Below are 17,164 nucleotides of genomic sequence, written 5' to 3'. Positions count from 1 at the left end.
AGAGGATCAAACTTTCTGAATCCTCCGATCTAACAAAATCAACATACTTATGGCGCTTAAAACTTGGTCATATCAGTCTAGATAGGATTAAGAGACTTGTGAGGGACGGTCCACTCCAAGCCTCTGCAATAGGTTCACTACCTACTTGTGAATCCTGCATAGAAGGAAAAATGACTAAGCGACCTTTCTCCGATAAGGGTCGAAGAGCCACTGAGTTGCTGGAACTAATACATTCTGATGTATGTGGTCCGCTCAGCCAATAGGCACGTGGGGGATACGAATACTTCGTTACCTTCACCGATGATTACTCGCGATATGGTTTTGTCTGTTTGCTCAAACACAAATCCGAGACCTTTAACGTATTTAAGGTCTTTAGGGCTTTAGTGGAAAAGCAAACTGGCAAAGTGATCAAAACCCTTTGATCTGATCGAGGTGGTGAGTATATGTCTGGAGAGTTCGATGACTTTCATAAAGAAGAAGGAATCGCTTCTCAGCTTACCGCACCTGACACACCTCAACAAAACGGAGTGTCAGAGAGAAGAAACCGAACTCTTATGGAGATGGTTAGATCAATGATGAGTTGCTCATCACTCCTTCTTTCCTTTTGGGGATATGTCCTCGAAACAGTCGCTTATATTCTGAACCAAGTTCCGTCCAAAACGGTTTCTGGTACTCCTTATGAACGATGGACTGGCCGTAAAGTAAATCTGGGTCACATCCGAATTTGGGGTTGCCATGCACACGTGCTAAGGCAAAAGACTATCAAGTTGGCTAGTAGGTCAGAATTGTGCTTGTTTATGGGATATCCAAAGGAAACCAAGGGTTTCATCTTCTATAGTCCCGAGGACGATAAGACTTTCGTTAGCACGAATGCTCGTTTCCTTGAGGAGGACTTTATGAAAGATGCAAAACCTAGAAGCAAAATTGTGCTTGAAGAAAAGTTGGGTGAAGAAGCTTCTACCTCATCTGTAAGAACTGTTCTTACCCCAACTGAAACACAACCTAACTCTTCAGAATCTCGTCAAGTAGTACTTCGACGTAGTGGGAGGGCTACTCAATAGCCTGACAGGTACATGTCCTATGAAGACTCTCTCGTAGCCGTCTCTGACATGGATGATCCTGTTTCCTATAGCCAAGCGATGGCTTGTTCTGAATCAAACCTTTGGCTTGACGCCATGAAAGTTGAGATGCACTCGATGTATGTCAACAAAGTTGGAAACTTGTAGACCTTCCTGAAGGGATTAAACTTGTAGGGTGTAAGTGGATATACAAGAAGAAAATGGGTCCTGATGGGAACGTCGAAACGTTCAAAGCACGACTTGTGGCGAAGGGTTATACCCAACAAGAAGGGATTGACTATGAAGAAACCTTCTCGCCAGTCGCGATGCTTAAATCCATCCGCATACTCCTATCCATAGCTGCAGCTCTCGACTATGAGATCTGGCAAATGGATGTCAAGACAGCCTTCCTGAATGGCAATCTTGACGAGCGCATTTACATGGCTCAACCAGACGGTTTCGTGGAAGAAGGTCAAGAGACCAAGGTTTGTGAGTTGCTTAAGTCCATTTATGGATTAAAGCAAGCATCTAGGTCATGGAATATTAGATTCGATGAAACTGTGAAGAGCTTCGGCTTTGAACAGTCAATAGATGAGACTTGTGTTTACAAGTTAATACACGAAGGCAAAGTTGTGTTTCTGGTACTATATGTCGATGATATATTACTCATTGGTAATGACGTGGGTAAGTTATCTGAGGTTAAGGTCTGGTTAGCAAAGCAATTCGATATGAAGGATCTAGGAGAAGCCGCGTACATTCTGGGGATCCAAATCTTTCGAGATAGGAAAAATCGGATCATGTCGCTCTCTCAATCATCTTATATTGATAAGGTGATGGATCGCTTCTCGATGCAAGACACCAAGAAGGGCCAAACACCCTTTAGGCATGGAGTCTCACTCTCTAAGGACCAGTCTCCCAAGACTGCACTAGAGATTGAAGATATGAGGAAGATTCCTTACGCCTCTGCCGTAGGAAGCCTCATGTATGCTATGGTTTGCACTAGACCTGACATCTGTTTCGCCGTTGGCGTAGTTAGCCGTTTCCAATCCAACCCTGGACCCGAGCACTGGATTGCTGTTAAGCATGTTCTTAAGTATCTTCGAAGAACTAGGAACTTGATGCTTACATACTCAGGTACTAACCTGACTGTGACGGGATATACCGACTCCGATTTTCAAGCGGATAAGGATTCCAGGAAATCCATTTCGGAAGTTGTTCCCAACGTCGACGAGCCCATGACCCTTTATTGTGATAATAGTGGGGCTGTCGCTAACTCAAAGGAACCTCGAAGCCATAAGCGCTCTAAACATATTGAGAGGAAATACCATTTGATTCGAGAGATCGTGCAGCGCGGAGACGTGGAAGTGAAGAAGATCTCAACGGTGGACAACCTAGCAGATCCATTCACAAAGGCCCTAGCGAACAAGGTCTTCGACCAACATCGAGAGGGATTAGGCATGAAGGACTACACACATCTTCTTTGAGTCAAGTGGGAGTTTGTTGTCAATAGTGCCCACAAGAAAAGTTGTAATCTTTATATTGTACATTTGATGTAATAAAGTCTCATGAAGACTCTTGCTTGTAATTGCTTATTCATTAATAAAAAGTTGAAACGTTCATTCAATCTTCCTTGTCTGAAGCTTTATGATAAAACCTTAGTCTTTAGTCCATAAACAAACTAAACAACTTACGAAGAGAAAAATGTAGATTTGCATGAACAAACTCTTCGTAGTTTGCTTAAAACGATATGTTCGCAATCTAAGGGTCAAAGGACTATTGACCTCAGTATGATTGTTAGAAGAATCTATGATGTCTGGTTATGAGGCAGTGAGAGTTGGAGACTCTATAGTTCTTCTAGGTATCTTCCGAAGGTACTGAATTGACCAGTGCACTTCTAGAGACAAGATAAGAACAAACCATTTAACCTCTTATGTCTCGAAATCACTACGTATGAATTGCATCATGCTTACCTTAATCCTGAAATGAGACATGCAATTTCACACCTTACATTCTCATTTGAGAAAGTCAGAGTTCAGACTCACTATGTGATTTCGAACAAGGCCTATTGGTGAAATACTAAGTTGTGAGAATGTCATGAGTAACTTTGTGAAGTTCTCATAGATATGGAATTCATGTACAAGATTGCTGAAATGCAATGTATATCACCTCATGCTTTGTTCCTTGGAGTGTGAATAAATGAACTGGCCAGTGTCCAAATTGAGTCCTGACTCTTTTGGATGAAACAATGTGACTTGTTAGCTCCTCGTCAATACATTGTTTCTAACTTCACTACAAGAAATACCACATTTAGCGACGAAACTATTAGCGACGACTTCATCGTCGCTAATAAATCGTCGCTAATCACCCTTTTAGCGACGATAATATCGTCGCTGATTGTTTGGTGCCAAAAATATTAAAGTTTGGCGGCAAAGATAATTAGCGACGAATTTATCGTCGCTAATTCTTTTTTGTCGTCGCTAAGTTCGCGGGAAAATAATTAGAAAATCGTCGCTAATTATTTGTGAATTCATTTATCGACGAAGAAATCGTCGCTAAATGATTTCGAATTTTGACGAATTTTAAAGAGGGAAAAATCTCTCCCATTTAATTAAAACGAAATGATTTTGCGACGATTTAATCGTCGCTAAAGATGTGAAATTTACTATTAGCGACGAATAAATCGTCGCTAAATGCCTGGTTCAATTAAGTTCATTTAGCGACGATTTTAAATCAATTAGCGACGATAAATGTCTTTAAATACCAGATCGCGACCCAGTTCCCTCATTCGCTCCCAAACCCTAAAATCCCCATTTTTCCCTCTGGTTTCTCCTCCTCCGCTGTGTGCCTCCTCCGCCGTGTGCCGCCGACGCCGATCTCTACCTCCCCGATAAGTGGAGTAAACAAAAAACCGTAAAAAATTAATAATTAATAATTAAAAACCGTAAAAAAAACCGTAAAAAATTAATAATTAACGACGAAAAAAATAATAATAATAACAATTAGCGACGACAAAATCGTCGCTAATTACTATAACACAGAAGGTATTAGCTGGAAATTTTCCCACGCCAATTAGCGACGAAAAAGTCGTCGCTAATTACCTGTTTCAAAATAAATAAAAAATTCTCGTCACGACATTTAGGGACGACATTATCGTCGCTAATATCGTCGATAAATATTTAGCGAGGACTAAATCGTCGCTAAATATATTTAGGCACAGACATTTAGCGACGATAATAATCGTCGCTAAATACATTTAGCGATGATTCTCGGGTTATTACCGACAAAAAAAATCGTCGGTAAAAGTTTTAATTGTTGTAGTGCTTATTCACAAGCGACAAAGGAGTTGAAGAAATAACAGCTAGAAAGGTAAAATGGTAATTTTGTAAATCCCGACTAGCTGATGATATTCATGAAGGGTAAACACTGATAATATTCTGTGGATCCACTCATTACAATTAGGTTTAATTCTTGAGTAGAAAATAAATTCATTTGAACCGAGAGCTTTTCAGTGCCAACTCTTTAGTGGAGTCAGTTGACATTAAGCTAAACTTGGAAAAGGTTTGTGAACCTTTAAGTCCAAGCATTTAGCTCAAGCTTTGTTCATTTGGATCCATGAGGTCACTGTCACGAATCACATCGAGTAGGAATAGTTAAACTGGAAGCTAAGTCAAAACAAGAACGAAAATAGTCAAAAGGGTATTTTTGTCTTTTGAGACATAGGATGAAATGAATGTCAATAAATTTTTTGACAATGTCATTTGATAACTCAATAACACTCGGCCATGACTTGATCATTGGGCCTTGTGGATTAATTTCATTTCATAAGAATTTTATTGAAAATTCTTAATTGGCCTTTTTTCATGTTGTCATGAACAAATGAAGAAGCTTCTAGAAGCTCCTTTTAGAGTTGAAATGGGCGCCCAAATACCCAAGAGAAAGAGAGAATATTTTGTGCATAAATGTATCAAGATACTTGCCAAAAGAAAAAGAGGAAACAAATTTCCCACACATGCTTGTAGGAATTTCGGCCAAGTAGACAAAAAGGCAAGGCAAGGAACAAAAAAGGAAACAAATCCAAGCCTTCTAGAAGGTTGCCTTGGCCGTGTGGAATAAGAGGGTAATGGGCAATATTTGCTCATGAATATGTGATATTCTATAGAAGAGGAAACTACCTTATTGAAGGTAAGACCTCTCCTATAAATAGGAGCCTCATTCCACACATTTCATTCATCCCAAGTTCTAGAGATTTGAGAGCTTCTCTCTCTAGCTTGGCCGATCCTCTCTCTCTCTCTCTATTCAATTTCGTTTTATTGTTTTGGCGCCTAGGTCCTCATTTGACCTAGAGTTTAGCTCTGCGACTTCAAGACTCGTTCTTAAGTCGTAGTGTTTAAAAGTGCTCACTCACTAATTCCTTTTCTCTCGAGTGATTTAGTGATAGAAACTTTCGTGGTTGCTCGAGTTGCCGAGGAAGAAAGAGAGACGTGCTGCGAGGGAGACGAACGTTTTCAACCTTCCGAAGGCTCATCAACGTTCAAGCTTCTAAAGAGGTTAGTAAATTTATTATGCTCATATTAGTTTTATTTACATGTGCTTGCACTTTGTCTAGGTTAGTAAAAACTGTTTTACTTGAAAAAAAAATGTTAAAATTCCGCCGCTTAACGAAGCGTTAAACTTTTTTTTAAACCCTAGATCAATTCCAACAGGGGAGCGAGGCTCGACTCGAGGAGAACGACTCGAGGAGAATGACTCAAAGCTCGACTCGAGGAGAACGACTCGAGGGCTCGACTCGAGGAGCGAGGCTCTACTTGAGGAGCTGAGAGTTTGGCACGAGGACTTGCCAGTCAACTCGTGACGGAAGGCTTGTCGCTCTTCAGGACCTCCGGCCTGACCATCGGCCCTTTGAGTGGCACGTCTTTTCGGCGTTCCGGGTTTTTCGAAAACGACCAACAACAGGCAGCAGTTTGAAAACAAACTTGAATTGAAGAAACATATCCACCTGTACCCGTTGAAAAATAATTTCGAACTTAGAGTGAAATCTTCTTCGAAAAAGAGATGGTATGTTCTATGCAAAGACGAGAAATGCACATGGAGGTTGAGGGGTGTCGTGCAGTGGTCTGAGATGCGGGAGATTACGTCGTACGAGGGTAAACACTCATGTGCGCATGTTGTTCGAACAGAGGGCCATCGAGAAGCTGCACCATGGGTAATCGGTCACGTATTTAAAGACAAGTACTCAATTAACTCTATGGCGGAGTATTCGGGGCATAACTTCAGGGAAGAAGTAAAGACAAGATGAGGTGTGAACATATCGTATCTGAAAGCTTGGAGATCCAAAGAGAAAGCTATTGGGTACGTGCGAGGTACACCGGAACAATCCTACCAGAAGTTACCGAACCTCATCCCGATCTCTGGGATAGCCTCGTACGCCCAACAATGAAGGGTATGAAGATTACCCGTCAATGTGTACTTGGCATCTTTCTGAGCCACGTCCGGCTTGTCTTTCAACTTCTTCTGCAACGTCTCGTGATAATGCCTTAGGTTCACCGAGAGGCTGGAATACGTCTCCGCCCAACTTAAATTTTCCCAAGGCATCTTGAAGAAGAAGGGGATGTCTTCAACGATGTATAGAAATTTCTGCCACCTTTCCTCGATGACTTTGTTGGCCGGCTGCCCCAGAAGATACCCATACATAAACACGAACAGCCCGAGCTTGAACGTATCGTCATAGCTCTGACATATGGTGAACGCGTTGATCAACACGCTCAACTTGCATCCGACGACACCGTTCAAGTGGTCTGTGATCAATCGGTCACTGTTTCGCTCGTCTTGTTCGGCTTTGATCGGACTGTCTTCATAGCTCATCCCCGAGACGAGTGTGTACTCGAGGTGTCCGAATCTTACTTGTTTGCCTCCGATACCAAAATGTATCTCCCCCCGTGTCGTCGCCTCGATCTTTTTTTGAAGGAGAGTATGTACGAGCACCGGTGAGAAACCGAGCTCGCTCTCCGAAAAAAATTGCTCGAACGGAGTCTCGAGGATTCGATCTTTTATCCCGAGCTCATCGAATCTCCTCCGTACCAGCTTCAAGATCCCCGTCCCACCGTAGGTGATACGACCCGGGAATGGGACGTTGTATATGTAGTTCAAATTGTCCTAAAAACGAAAAAATTAGGTCAGAATCATAATTCATCGTATGACATCGTATAGACTCGTATAGCATCGTATAAACAAAAAATTTGAATTTTTTTAAAACTATCGTATAGCATCGTATGATATCGTACAGCATCGTACGATATGGTACAACATCGTACGATATCGTACAGCATCGTACGATATCGTATGGCATCGTATGACAATTTTTTTTGGAAAAGCTTAAACCCATCGTATAGCATCGTACGACATCGTATGACATCGTACAGCTGTATGAATTTCATCGTACGACGTCGTACACTGGCACTAATTTCAAACCCTAAAATTCTAAATCCGACCCAAATAAGCTCAAATAAACTCAAATCTGATAATAACTAAGTCCTAAACCCTATTCTAACTATTTGCAATGAAGTTTAACAAGAAATTGCATGAAAACTTACCTTTTTACTTGGTTTTGAAGCTCGGGATTTTTGAGATCCACCGCCGCCGAAAACTCCATCGTGCGCCATCGTATAAGCTCGTATGGACTCGTATATGCTCGTATGGAATTGTATAAGCTCGTATGGACTCGTATGGAATCGTATGAGATCGTACGGGTTTGATTTAGTTTTTTCTCGTTTTTTTCGAGTGAGGTAGAGAGAGAGAGAGCGAAATGTTAGAGTGTTCAAATGGTCTAGGGGTATTTTGGTCCATTTTTACCCAAAAGTCCATTTTAAGATATTTAATTAATTTTTAAGCCCAATTAATGAAATTTCTCTTTTTAAATGATGTCATCAGACTGTTGGGTTGTCCGTTGTCCTGTCCACATTGCAATTATTGGTATTCGTTTAAAATTTTTTAAAATGATATTATTTAATATTCTATGATCTCTGAAGATCTTATGAAAAATTCGGTGATTAATGTAAAGGTATCAGTGCACGCATTTTTTTTTTCAATAAATAATTTTCAATGTATTTTCTTATAGAATGTTATTAATATCTTGCTAGTTTGAAATGCTGATAGCCGATTTTGTGTTGGTGATCCAAAAATTGAAAATTGCAGTGGCTGATGGAAATTACGATGAAAATAATATGGAAATTTAAAAAATTGTATCGATGAAAATTACGTGCCAACGAAAATTGCGCTAAACATGGAAATTGTGACGTAAATTGTGTCTATGATTTTTTTTTCTTTTTATCATTATAATTTTTTTTTATTGTACCCTAGTATAGTTGTACTGTCTCATACATTGTTTGTAAAATAAAAAAAGTAAGAGGGACAATGCCCATTTGATATTCATGTTCTACCCTTGTGTTAGTCTCTACATTGTGTTTATATATACAAAATATCTTTAATTATAAAACAAATGCTATATCATTTACGTTTTGTTTTAAAAGCCCAAGCCCATGGACATTTTAAAATTTAAACCTAACTTATTTTTCTTCTCCGTTTTTCAGATCTATTGAGCAAGACGGCCATGGCTGTGTTTTAAACAATACGTTACGTTACAAGATGATGAAATAACAAGGAGACGGTCGAAATTACACTTATATGTCGCCGACCTCCATGAACAAAGTTCAAAGAAATTTTTAGGGTTTCGTCCGGTAAGATTTCGTCCAAATGTCGCGACTTTTTCCTTTTTATTCAAAGACTCTATTTACAAAAAACACAACGACATCGTAATCTTGACGAAATGACGACGACAAAACGACGATAATTTGTGGCGAAACGACCAACATGTCATATTTATGCCAGACTCCTCATATTCACGCAATTTCGACACGATTTCGGCGTAATTCCCCGAAATTTCAAACCTTGGTATTAGATATGGTTAAAGTTTGCATGTGAGTTATTTTAAGCAAGTAATTTGTAAGAATTGATATATATACACACATAAATATATATATTCACACATTAAATTAGTAAAAAATAATAGTAAAATAGCCAACTTTAACGTTTGACATTGTTAAATATCCAACGTTTCGTAAATTTTAAGTAAATAGCCACAAAGATGACGTGGTCCAATCAGGGTACTTTATGCATACCTAGTTTGCCTCTATTTTTTTTTCGGAAATTTATTTAAAATTTGAATTTTTTTTGTCCATATTAGGTATACCTATTTGTATCGGAGAGACAATCCCTTCACTTTTAGGCTCTCGCTCAAAGGAGAGGTAATTCTCACCTGGTTCGCGGACCACGATTTTCTTGGCCACGACGGAGCTTCAACACATAGGTAATCGATCATTCGCATTCATCAATCCTTCTCCATCTAATCTCTTTTTTTCCAAGCATCATTTCCAATCCGATTGAGCGCGTGGAATTGTCTCGGAGGTTCTTCGTCGACAGAGATTTGTTGCCTCCTAGTTGGCATGAGTCTTCAAAGTACGATGCATGTACCATTAAGGATTGCGGGATCTGATCTGGCTGGGCTGAGTCTTCAGAGTACGATGCTCGTACCATTCAGAACCGGGAGATCCGACGAGGTCGAGGTCGGTTACGGTCTTCCCACCATAGGCCCATTGAGGAGAGGCACGCCTCCATCGATCAAACAACGGTGATCTGTTATGGCCGGTCTTCTCGACATAGGCTGATTGAGTCTCTCTAGAGAGTTTAGCATTGTATGTAAATATTTATAAATTTATATAAATAGTTGTAATCAGTTGGAAATAGTTGTACATAATAGTGTAAATATTTGTTTATTTTGCAATGACAAAATCAATATATCGCAAATAGTCAATAGATTCAAATAATTAACACTCATTTATAGTTATTTACTTTAAAATAACAATTTTTAGAAAAACATAATCCCAACTTTAGGAAGTTTCATCAATCTATAATATTTAAGACTATTAATCCACGTAATCTCATAACTAAATGCTAACAATATGGATTTATTCTTTAAATTGACCGATTAATTCAATTTTAAAACTAATCTGCCTAAAATAAAAGGATTTGTATGGCTTAACTTCGTACATGTAATATACCAATATTCAATCAAATATCATATACTATTAAAGACTAAATCCACGTAATCTTATAGCTAAATGCCAATCAATAGGGATTTATTCTTTAGATTGACATATAATTCAAATTTAAAACTAAACATCCTAAAATATTCCATTTATTGCCGAAAAAATTAAATTGAAAATCAATCAAAGTTGCCGAAATTAAATTTCAATTTAAAAGAAAAAACAGATTATAGGTATTACGATTGCAACTATTTACAACTGAATACAGTTTTATTTACAATTATTTACAATCAAATACACTATTATTCTCAAATCAAAACTCATGAAATCAGACTATCCCAAATCTGATTTTCAATTCAAATTACATTATCTCACATTCTGAAATTCAAACCATTAAGGAAATGGAATAAAATATTCCTTACCTTAACGCGGTTTTTGACGACCTTCTCTACGATCTCAGGCCACTTTTCTTCTGCTCCACCTCTGAGACACGCTGCCGAGACATTCGGGAACAAAACCCCTAAATCAAAGTGAGATTTTTGAACCAATACATCAAAACAGACAAATAATCATCCAAAATATACGAGAATCATCCTCGAATTCTAAAATCATGTCCACGAGGAAAAAGCCCCAAATCCGAGATATCAAATCCAAATTAAATTTTCGAATTGCCAAACTAGAAACCCTAGGTTTCAATTTTTGAATTCAACTAGAAAATAATAAGTTCAAGGGTTCTTTTACCTTGAGCCGACCTCGGAGACTTCTCCTTATTCACTCCTTCGTCGTGTTTGTACTACGACAAGGAATAATCATCAGCTTCCGGTCCTCTTATTCGAGTTTTTATCCTTCTTTCTTCTTTGATTTTCTTCTGCTCTCACGTCTCTCTCTTCTCCGTTCTCTCTATTTTCCGATCTATCACTCTATCTCGGACTCCTTTTCTTTCTCTGCGTTTTCTTCTTCGCTTCGTTCTTCTCTATTTTTTCGTTTTAATCAGATAAAGAAGAAGACCAACCTCATTAAGTGACGAGGCTGAGAATGTTCCCGAACTTTGCCGTTAAATCCTTTTCAATTTCCATTTCTTCTAATTTCTCCACAACCCAACTTTTCTTTTCTTTTATTTGTTGCAAATAAACCCTTTTTTTCCACTAAAACTTATTATTCCAAACCAAAATAATGGAAATAATTATTAGAAAATTAATTACATAATTTTCTCGTCCATTAAACTTAGAACAAAATATATTTCCATTTTCGATTAATTATCTTCCTTTTGAGAAACTTAATTGCAACATTAATCTTAAAATTTTGAGTCGTTACAATATCGAACAATCACAATTCACAATTTACAATCGCGTTAGCGATAGTCTCATAGTAACGTATCGTATTCAATTTTATTTTATTTCGATTTATATCGAATAAACACAATTCACAATTTACAATCACATTAACAATAGTCTCATAATAAAGTATCTTATTCATTTTTTTTTTATATAATTAACAAACTATTATTATTTTATGTAATTATAAATTTCTATTATTATTTCATGTAAGTGTAATTTTTTAGATCAATATTAAGATTTGATATCCTCCATAACATTCCCTCCGTTTTTAGATCAAATTTCAATCTAATATTTCTACTTTGTTTTACCTCCATCACTTTCCCCCCCTTTTGGCCTAATTTTGTGTGAAAAAATTAAATAAAAAATGCAACCATAAACAAAAGGAAATTAGCAGCTCACTTGGTGGAGAGAGAGAGGCGTGCGGTATTCACTGTGGTGGTCGGAGTCATTCGTCGCCGACATCTTTAGGTTCTTCTTTCTCCTTCTTCTTCATTCTTCTTCGTCCTTCTTCGTTGTTTCTTTTCTTCTTCAATCTCGTTTAGAAGCTGTTGTTTGGCTCAGGTCTTCATTTTCTTAAAGGCCAGGTGCGACTCTGTGGATAAGAGGAAGGGTTGAAGCCTCGTTTGTTATCTCAATCACAAGGTAAAGGAAAACCTTGCTATTGTTGATTTTGAATCCGATTTTATAACTCTCTTTGTGGTTGTTTGAATCCGATTTAGAATTTTAATTTTAAATCTTGTTGTCGTTGATTTTTAATCGAAAAAAGGTTGTGATAGGAAACGCTGCAATTTTAGAACTCGGCTTGTGGTTGTTTTGAATTGATTATGTGTGGTTATTTATGTGATTGGAATTGAATGGGTGAATATGTGTCATTTTGTTCTTTGTTGAATTTGTCATTTTTTCTTTGTTGAACTTCTGTTTTTTGTGTTTTTTTTACAGGCTATATATAGATTGTGATTTTGAAAAAGTTGAATAGACAGTCAATGTATCGATTGAAGAAGTTAGTGCAAAAATAAAAAGGACGAAAACCTCTGATGTGTGGAATTATTTTGTTGAACTTCTCATTGGAGTTGACAAAAAGCAAAGGACCAAGTGCTCTAGATGTGGGGCATTTCGTGTCGCATGTACAAAGAATGGAACTAGTAGTATGAAAAAGTATCTTGAAGAATGTCTACGAAGGTTTAATGAAGATAGTGGTCAAATGTTGTTGACTAAAAGTTGTAGAGCTTTGACACTCAGTGGAGGCAAATTTAATCATGAGAATTTTCGTGAATTGATTATATCAGCCATGATTAAACATGAATTGCCTTTTTCTTTTGTGAAGTATGATGGAATAAGAGAAATATTTCAATATTTACTTCCTGTTATTCAATTAGTTTCACGAAACACTACAAACGCTGATACTATACAATTGTACCATAAAGAGAAACTCTGACTCAAGAGGCTATTAGAGAGTGTTCCGGGTCTAGTTAGTTTTACATCTGATGATGGATCTCATTGACTTCTGTTGGCTATATATTTCTCACTGCTCATTTCATTGATAAGGATTGGAAATTGCAAAAGCACATCCTGAATTTTAGTTATATGCCACCACCTCACACCGGTCTTGCGTTGTCTTAGAAGCTTCATGGTTTTCTTAGTGAATGGGGACCCGAGGAAATTTTTTTTAGTGTTATATTAGATAATGCTTCTTCGAATAATGTTTCCGTTGAATTGTTGAGGAGTCAATTGCAAATGAAGGGATTTGTTGTTTCCGATGGTGACTTGTTCCACATGTGATGTTGTGCTCATATCCTCAATCTAGTTGTGCACGATGGTTTGAAGCAAATTTATAGCTCCATTGATAAGATTCATGATAGTTTCAAGTATTTCAAAGGATCTCAAACTAGAAAAGATAAATTCTTGGATTGTGTGAAGTTGGTTTCTATGGGTTATACTAAATGATTGACTCAAGATGTGCCAACTAAATGGAACTCGACTTATATCATGATCGAGAGTGCTACACATTATCGTTGTCCCTTTCAACATTTACACTTGACTGATTCCAACTACAAGCATTTTCCTTCGGAAGATGAGTGGGAGAAAGTTGGAAAGATCCGATATTTTTTTTAAGTTGTTCTGCGATGCTACCCTCAAGTTTTTGGGTACAAAATATCCTACTTCGAACTTATATTTTCCATCTATATGGCAATGTTGTGTGACTCTTCAACAATATATACAAAGTGGCGGCGATGAGTACTTGAAGACTATGGCAACTCAAATGTGGATTAAGTTTCAAAAGTATTGGTCGACTTCCATCCTACTCTAGCTATTGCTTGCATCTTGGATCCCTGATACAAGCTCCAATTTGTTGATTATAGTTATAGAAAGCTTCATGGAAATGATTCTTTGGAGTTCATGCAAGTGTAGAGAAAAATGTTCTTTATCTTTGAAGAGTATTGTGAGAGATCAAAGAAGCATTCACCACCACCACTTGCCGATAAAAGTCCAAGAAATGATAATGATCAATGGGAACCAATAGATGAAATCTTCAAGGTATGTGACATATAATTTTTATTTTATTTTATACTAGTTTTTAGTTATATATACTTTCTTTTATGGAACTTGTCTTGATTTATTTTAAATATTTAATGTAGGAGTTTGATGATATGTCTCCCTCGGAATTTACGTGTTCTCAAACAAAACCCCAATTTGAATTTTATTTAGAAGAGCAAAAAATGGATAGGAACATCGAGTTAGACATCCTCGCTTATTGGAAGTTAAACGAATGTTGATATCCTATTGTTGCAACAATAATGGCTCGTGATATATTAGTTGTTCCCGTTATCAACTGTTGCTTTGGAATCTTCGTTTAGTACCAACGATAGAGTTTTGGATGCATATCACAACCGACTTATTCCTAGCACGGTCAAGACATTAGTTTGCACTCGTGATTGGTTTTATGGTAATTGTAAATTTTTTTTTTATCATTTTAGTTTTGTTAGTCTTGAATTTATTTTTGTGTTGATATATTTAACTAATTATAAAATTTATGTTGGATCAAATGGATAAGCCGATGGTTTCATAAAAGACGTTTTGAAATTTAAGTTACACGTCGAAGATGTAGAATACGAAGTTTTCAAGTATTCGTATTGACTAAAACTAATCGTATGTCTTTTTATTTTGTTTTGTGAAAGATGATTGTATTTTGGAGTTTTATTTTCCTATGACTACTATGTTTGTGATAATTTTATTTTGTTAAGAGTATTTTTTTTATGACTATTATGTTTTTTATAATTTAATCCTAATCAATTGAGTCCGAATGTTTATACACGATTAAATAATTCATTTAACACGACTGTTAAATGGTTTAACTTATACGGTTAATAGATCTGTTAAAAAAAAAACTATCGGATTTGGATGTAAACTTAAAATACGATTAATAAATGATCGAATTTGGTTATAACAATTATATATACAAACACGAGTAACACGACGCGATTAAGACACGAATACAAAAATACCATCCTTGACGCGTGCTTTTAAGCCAAATTTGTTAATAAAATAGAATTAAGCCACTTAAACATTGCCACGTAAGAAGGTTAAAGGGCTGGGCTCCTAGATGAAATGTGGCAGTCGGTGCTCAGGTCGTCTGGAATATTCTTCTCATTATATATATATATATGTATAATCGAAACAAAACCCTAAAAAGCTCTTCATATTTCCTCGAGAGAAAAAGCTTGACAAGAAGCGAAAATGGCGTCTTTCAACGAAGCTCCACCGGGAGACGAAAAGTCAGGAGACAAGATCTTCAGAACCAAGTGCGCTCAGTGCCACACCGTCGCTCAAGGTGCTGGTCACAAGCAAGGTAATCGATCTTTCGAAAATAAATTTAATGTTCCTCCGATTTTTATTTCTTGCTTCGCGTTTTTAGGGCGTATTTTCTCGCTTCTGTATTGGATCTGATTTCTATAAGCAGATTTTTAATTTCCAGCTTCTGTTCGAGAAATTTGTTTTCATTAATTTTCCTAACATGTCAAATTTTTCTTCGATCTTGAAGCCTTTTTGTCTGATCATGCGAAGAACAAATATATTGAATCTTTCAATTATATATATATATGTATATATATTAATCTGTTTATTTCTGTTGTTTACCACAACGAATTCCAAGGATCTGTATGAATCGAAAGTGTTGCTATGGCTTATGGATTTAAAACATGTCAAGAACGATCGAATCCTCTCGTAATTCTGATTTTGACCTGATATAAAAAATAACGAAGAACTAATTTTCTGGAATAGCTTTCATAATTTTTGAATGTTCCTCTCCCTTTACGTGATTGCTTAAGAAGAAGATGAATTAATTTCAGGGCCAAACCTAAACGGGTTGTTCGGAAGGCAATCTGGAACAACACCAGGATATTCTTACTCAAATGCCAACAAGAGCATGGCTGTGATTTGGGAGGAAAAGACCTTGTATGATTACTTGCTAAACCCCAAGAAGGTATAAAATAATGTTATGTTTATCAACTGTGTGTTAAAATCTTGACACCAAGAGTTGTACTAATTGATGTTTGATATGAATAATTTCTCTGTGCAGTACATTCCTGGGACGAAGATGGTGTTTCCTGGGTTGAAAAAGCCTCAGGACCGTGCCGATCTGATTGCCTATTTGAAGGCCTCTACTGCCTCTTCTTAGTAGAGGCGTCAATACCAGCATTCCATTTTGCAGCTCGAGAATTATTCGCACAGAACAGAACGGTTTCAATGCTTTTTTTTTTTTTTTCCTTTTTCTTTCATTAAACTTCACCAATAAGCTAGACCACACAGATCTGCAAATACTCTTTTGGTGTTGCTAGGAGAGTATTTTGCCTTATTTCATTTCATGCTTAGAAAGAGTTTGCTGTAATTGGCAAAACATGATACATTTGAGTGGTTGTTATTGTAACTCTGGTCTCTGGTGGAACACCATTCTTTTTTCCTATGTTAAATCATTGGATCATATATACTTTTATATTTTCTCTTTATATGTCGGTGTGTCAACACACCATTTCACTTGATTTTCAGATTGTATAATTGTTGAGCTTCTGTAATTTTTCTGTGGATCATGACACAGTTAAAATTTAGCAAAAAGAGTGCATAACATGACGAGAAATAGAGGGTGTCCATGTTAAAGGAGGTTGCTTAAGATACGGCATTGACCTCTGCCTTTGAGCCAGCTTTTGGCCGGAGTAAACCTCTTGGATGGCAAAAGTCCACATCTACTCTTGAGCAGCAAAAACCTGTCTCAGGACATTGATATTCAGTTTCATGTGTTTAGGGCCGAGGTCGAAGCCAGATTTGTTTCCTTTTGGTGTTGTTTGTTGGAGTCCACGATTTCATAGGCGTGTTCGAATTCTGTCTTGTCAACCTCTCTTTTTTGTTGGAATGATGCAATGTGCTCTCCACATTTTGTGGGACGCCAACCTTTTTCTTTAGCTGTGTAGTTTCTGCTTGGATCTGGTCATTGGATTTTGGCCAAGAAGGTTTGTACTGAGGGAAATAACTTTAACTAGTAGCAACTTGAACAACTTTTGATACGTTTGATCAAAATAAGACAAAGTATGTTATTGGACATTTCTATTAGTAATTGTAGATTTATATATTTATAATCGTTATTTGTAGACTTATAAGTTTTCAGTTTATGACAATTGTA

At 37.1% G+C, this 17,164-nt stretch overlaps 1 protein-coding gene, 1 long non-coding RNA gene and 1 pseudogene across 3 annotated transcripts; 2 read left to right on the top strand and 1 right to left on the bottom strand.

Moving 5' to 3' along the window:
• Window positions 1-9,136: 9,136 nt before the first annotated feature.
• LOC149390264 (uncharacterized) lies at window positions 9,137-11,181 on the bottom strand. Of its 2 annotated transcripts, XR_016300264.1 has the most exons (3): window positions 10,898-11,169; window positions 10,579-10,676; window positions 9,137-9,788 (listed from the first exon to the last, which is right to left on the bottom strand). It is a non-coding gene; the product is annotated as an uncharacterized LOC149390264 (long non-coding RNA). The 2 variants fall into 2 exon arrangements; XR_016300263.1 differs by lacking the exon at window positions 9,137-9,788 and having other exon boundaries at window positions 10,374-10,676; window positions 10,898-11,181.
• A 2,164-nt stretch (window positions 11,182-13,345) lies between these two features.
• Window positions 13,346-14,267, top strand: LOC149390263 (zinc finger BED domain-containing protein RICESLEEPER 1-like; annotated as a pseudogene).
• Window positions 14,268-15,126: 859 nt separating this feature from the next.
• LOC149390262 (cytochrome c) lies at window positions 15,127-16,529 on the top strand. The gene is made up of 3 exons (XM_089620732.1): window positions 15,127-15,340; window positions 15,840-15,973; window positions 16,070-16,529. Exons 1-3 carry the CDS (start codon window positions 15,229-15,231, stop codon window positions 16,166-16,168), a joined length of 345 nt encoding a protein of 114 aa, XP_089476858.1. The 5' UTR covers window positions 15,127-15,228; the 3' UTR covers window positions 16,169-16,529.
• Window positions 16,530-17,164: the final 635 nt, after the last annotated feature.

The sequence above is a fragment of the Urtica dioica genome, chromosome 7 (assembly GCF_054948205.1).
Source record: "Urtica dioica subsp. dioica isolate 48M chromosome 7, U.dioica_male_clone48M_v1_H2, whole genome shotgun sequence".
Lineage (NCBI taxonomy): Eukaryota > Viridiplantae > Streptophyta > Magnoliopsida > Rosales > Urticaceae > Urtica > Urtica dioica.
Note: the sequence above shows the minus strand (reverse complement) of the source record. Positions and strands in the feature narration are given on the sequence as shown.

Excerpts from the sequence above, each read along its gene's own strand:
- LOC149390262 (XM_089620732.1), top strand. The coding sequence starts at position 15,229 with ATGGCGTCTTTCAACGAAGCTCCACCGGGAGACGAAAAGTCAGGAGAC. Across the intron at positions 15,341-15,839 it reads AGGTGCTGGTCACAAGCAAG|GGCCAAACCTAAACGGGTTG; the intron begins GTAATCGATCTT and ends AATTAATTTCAG. Across the intron at positions 15,974-16,069 it reads ACTTGCTAAACCCCAAGAAG|TACATTCCTGGGACGAAGAT; the intron begins GTATAAAATAAT and ends TTCTCTGTGCAG.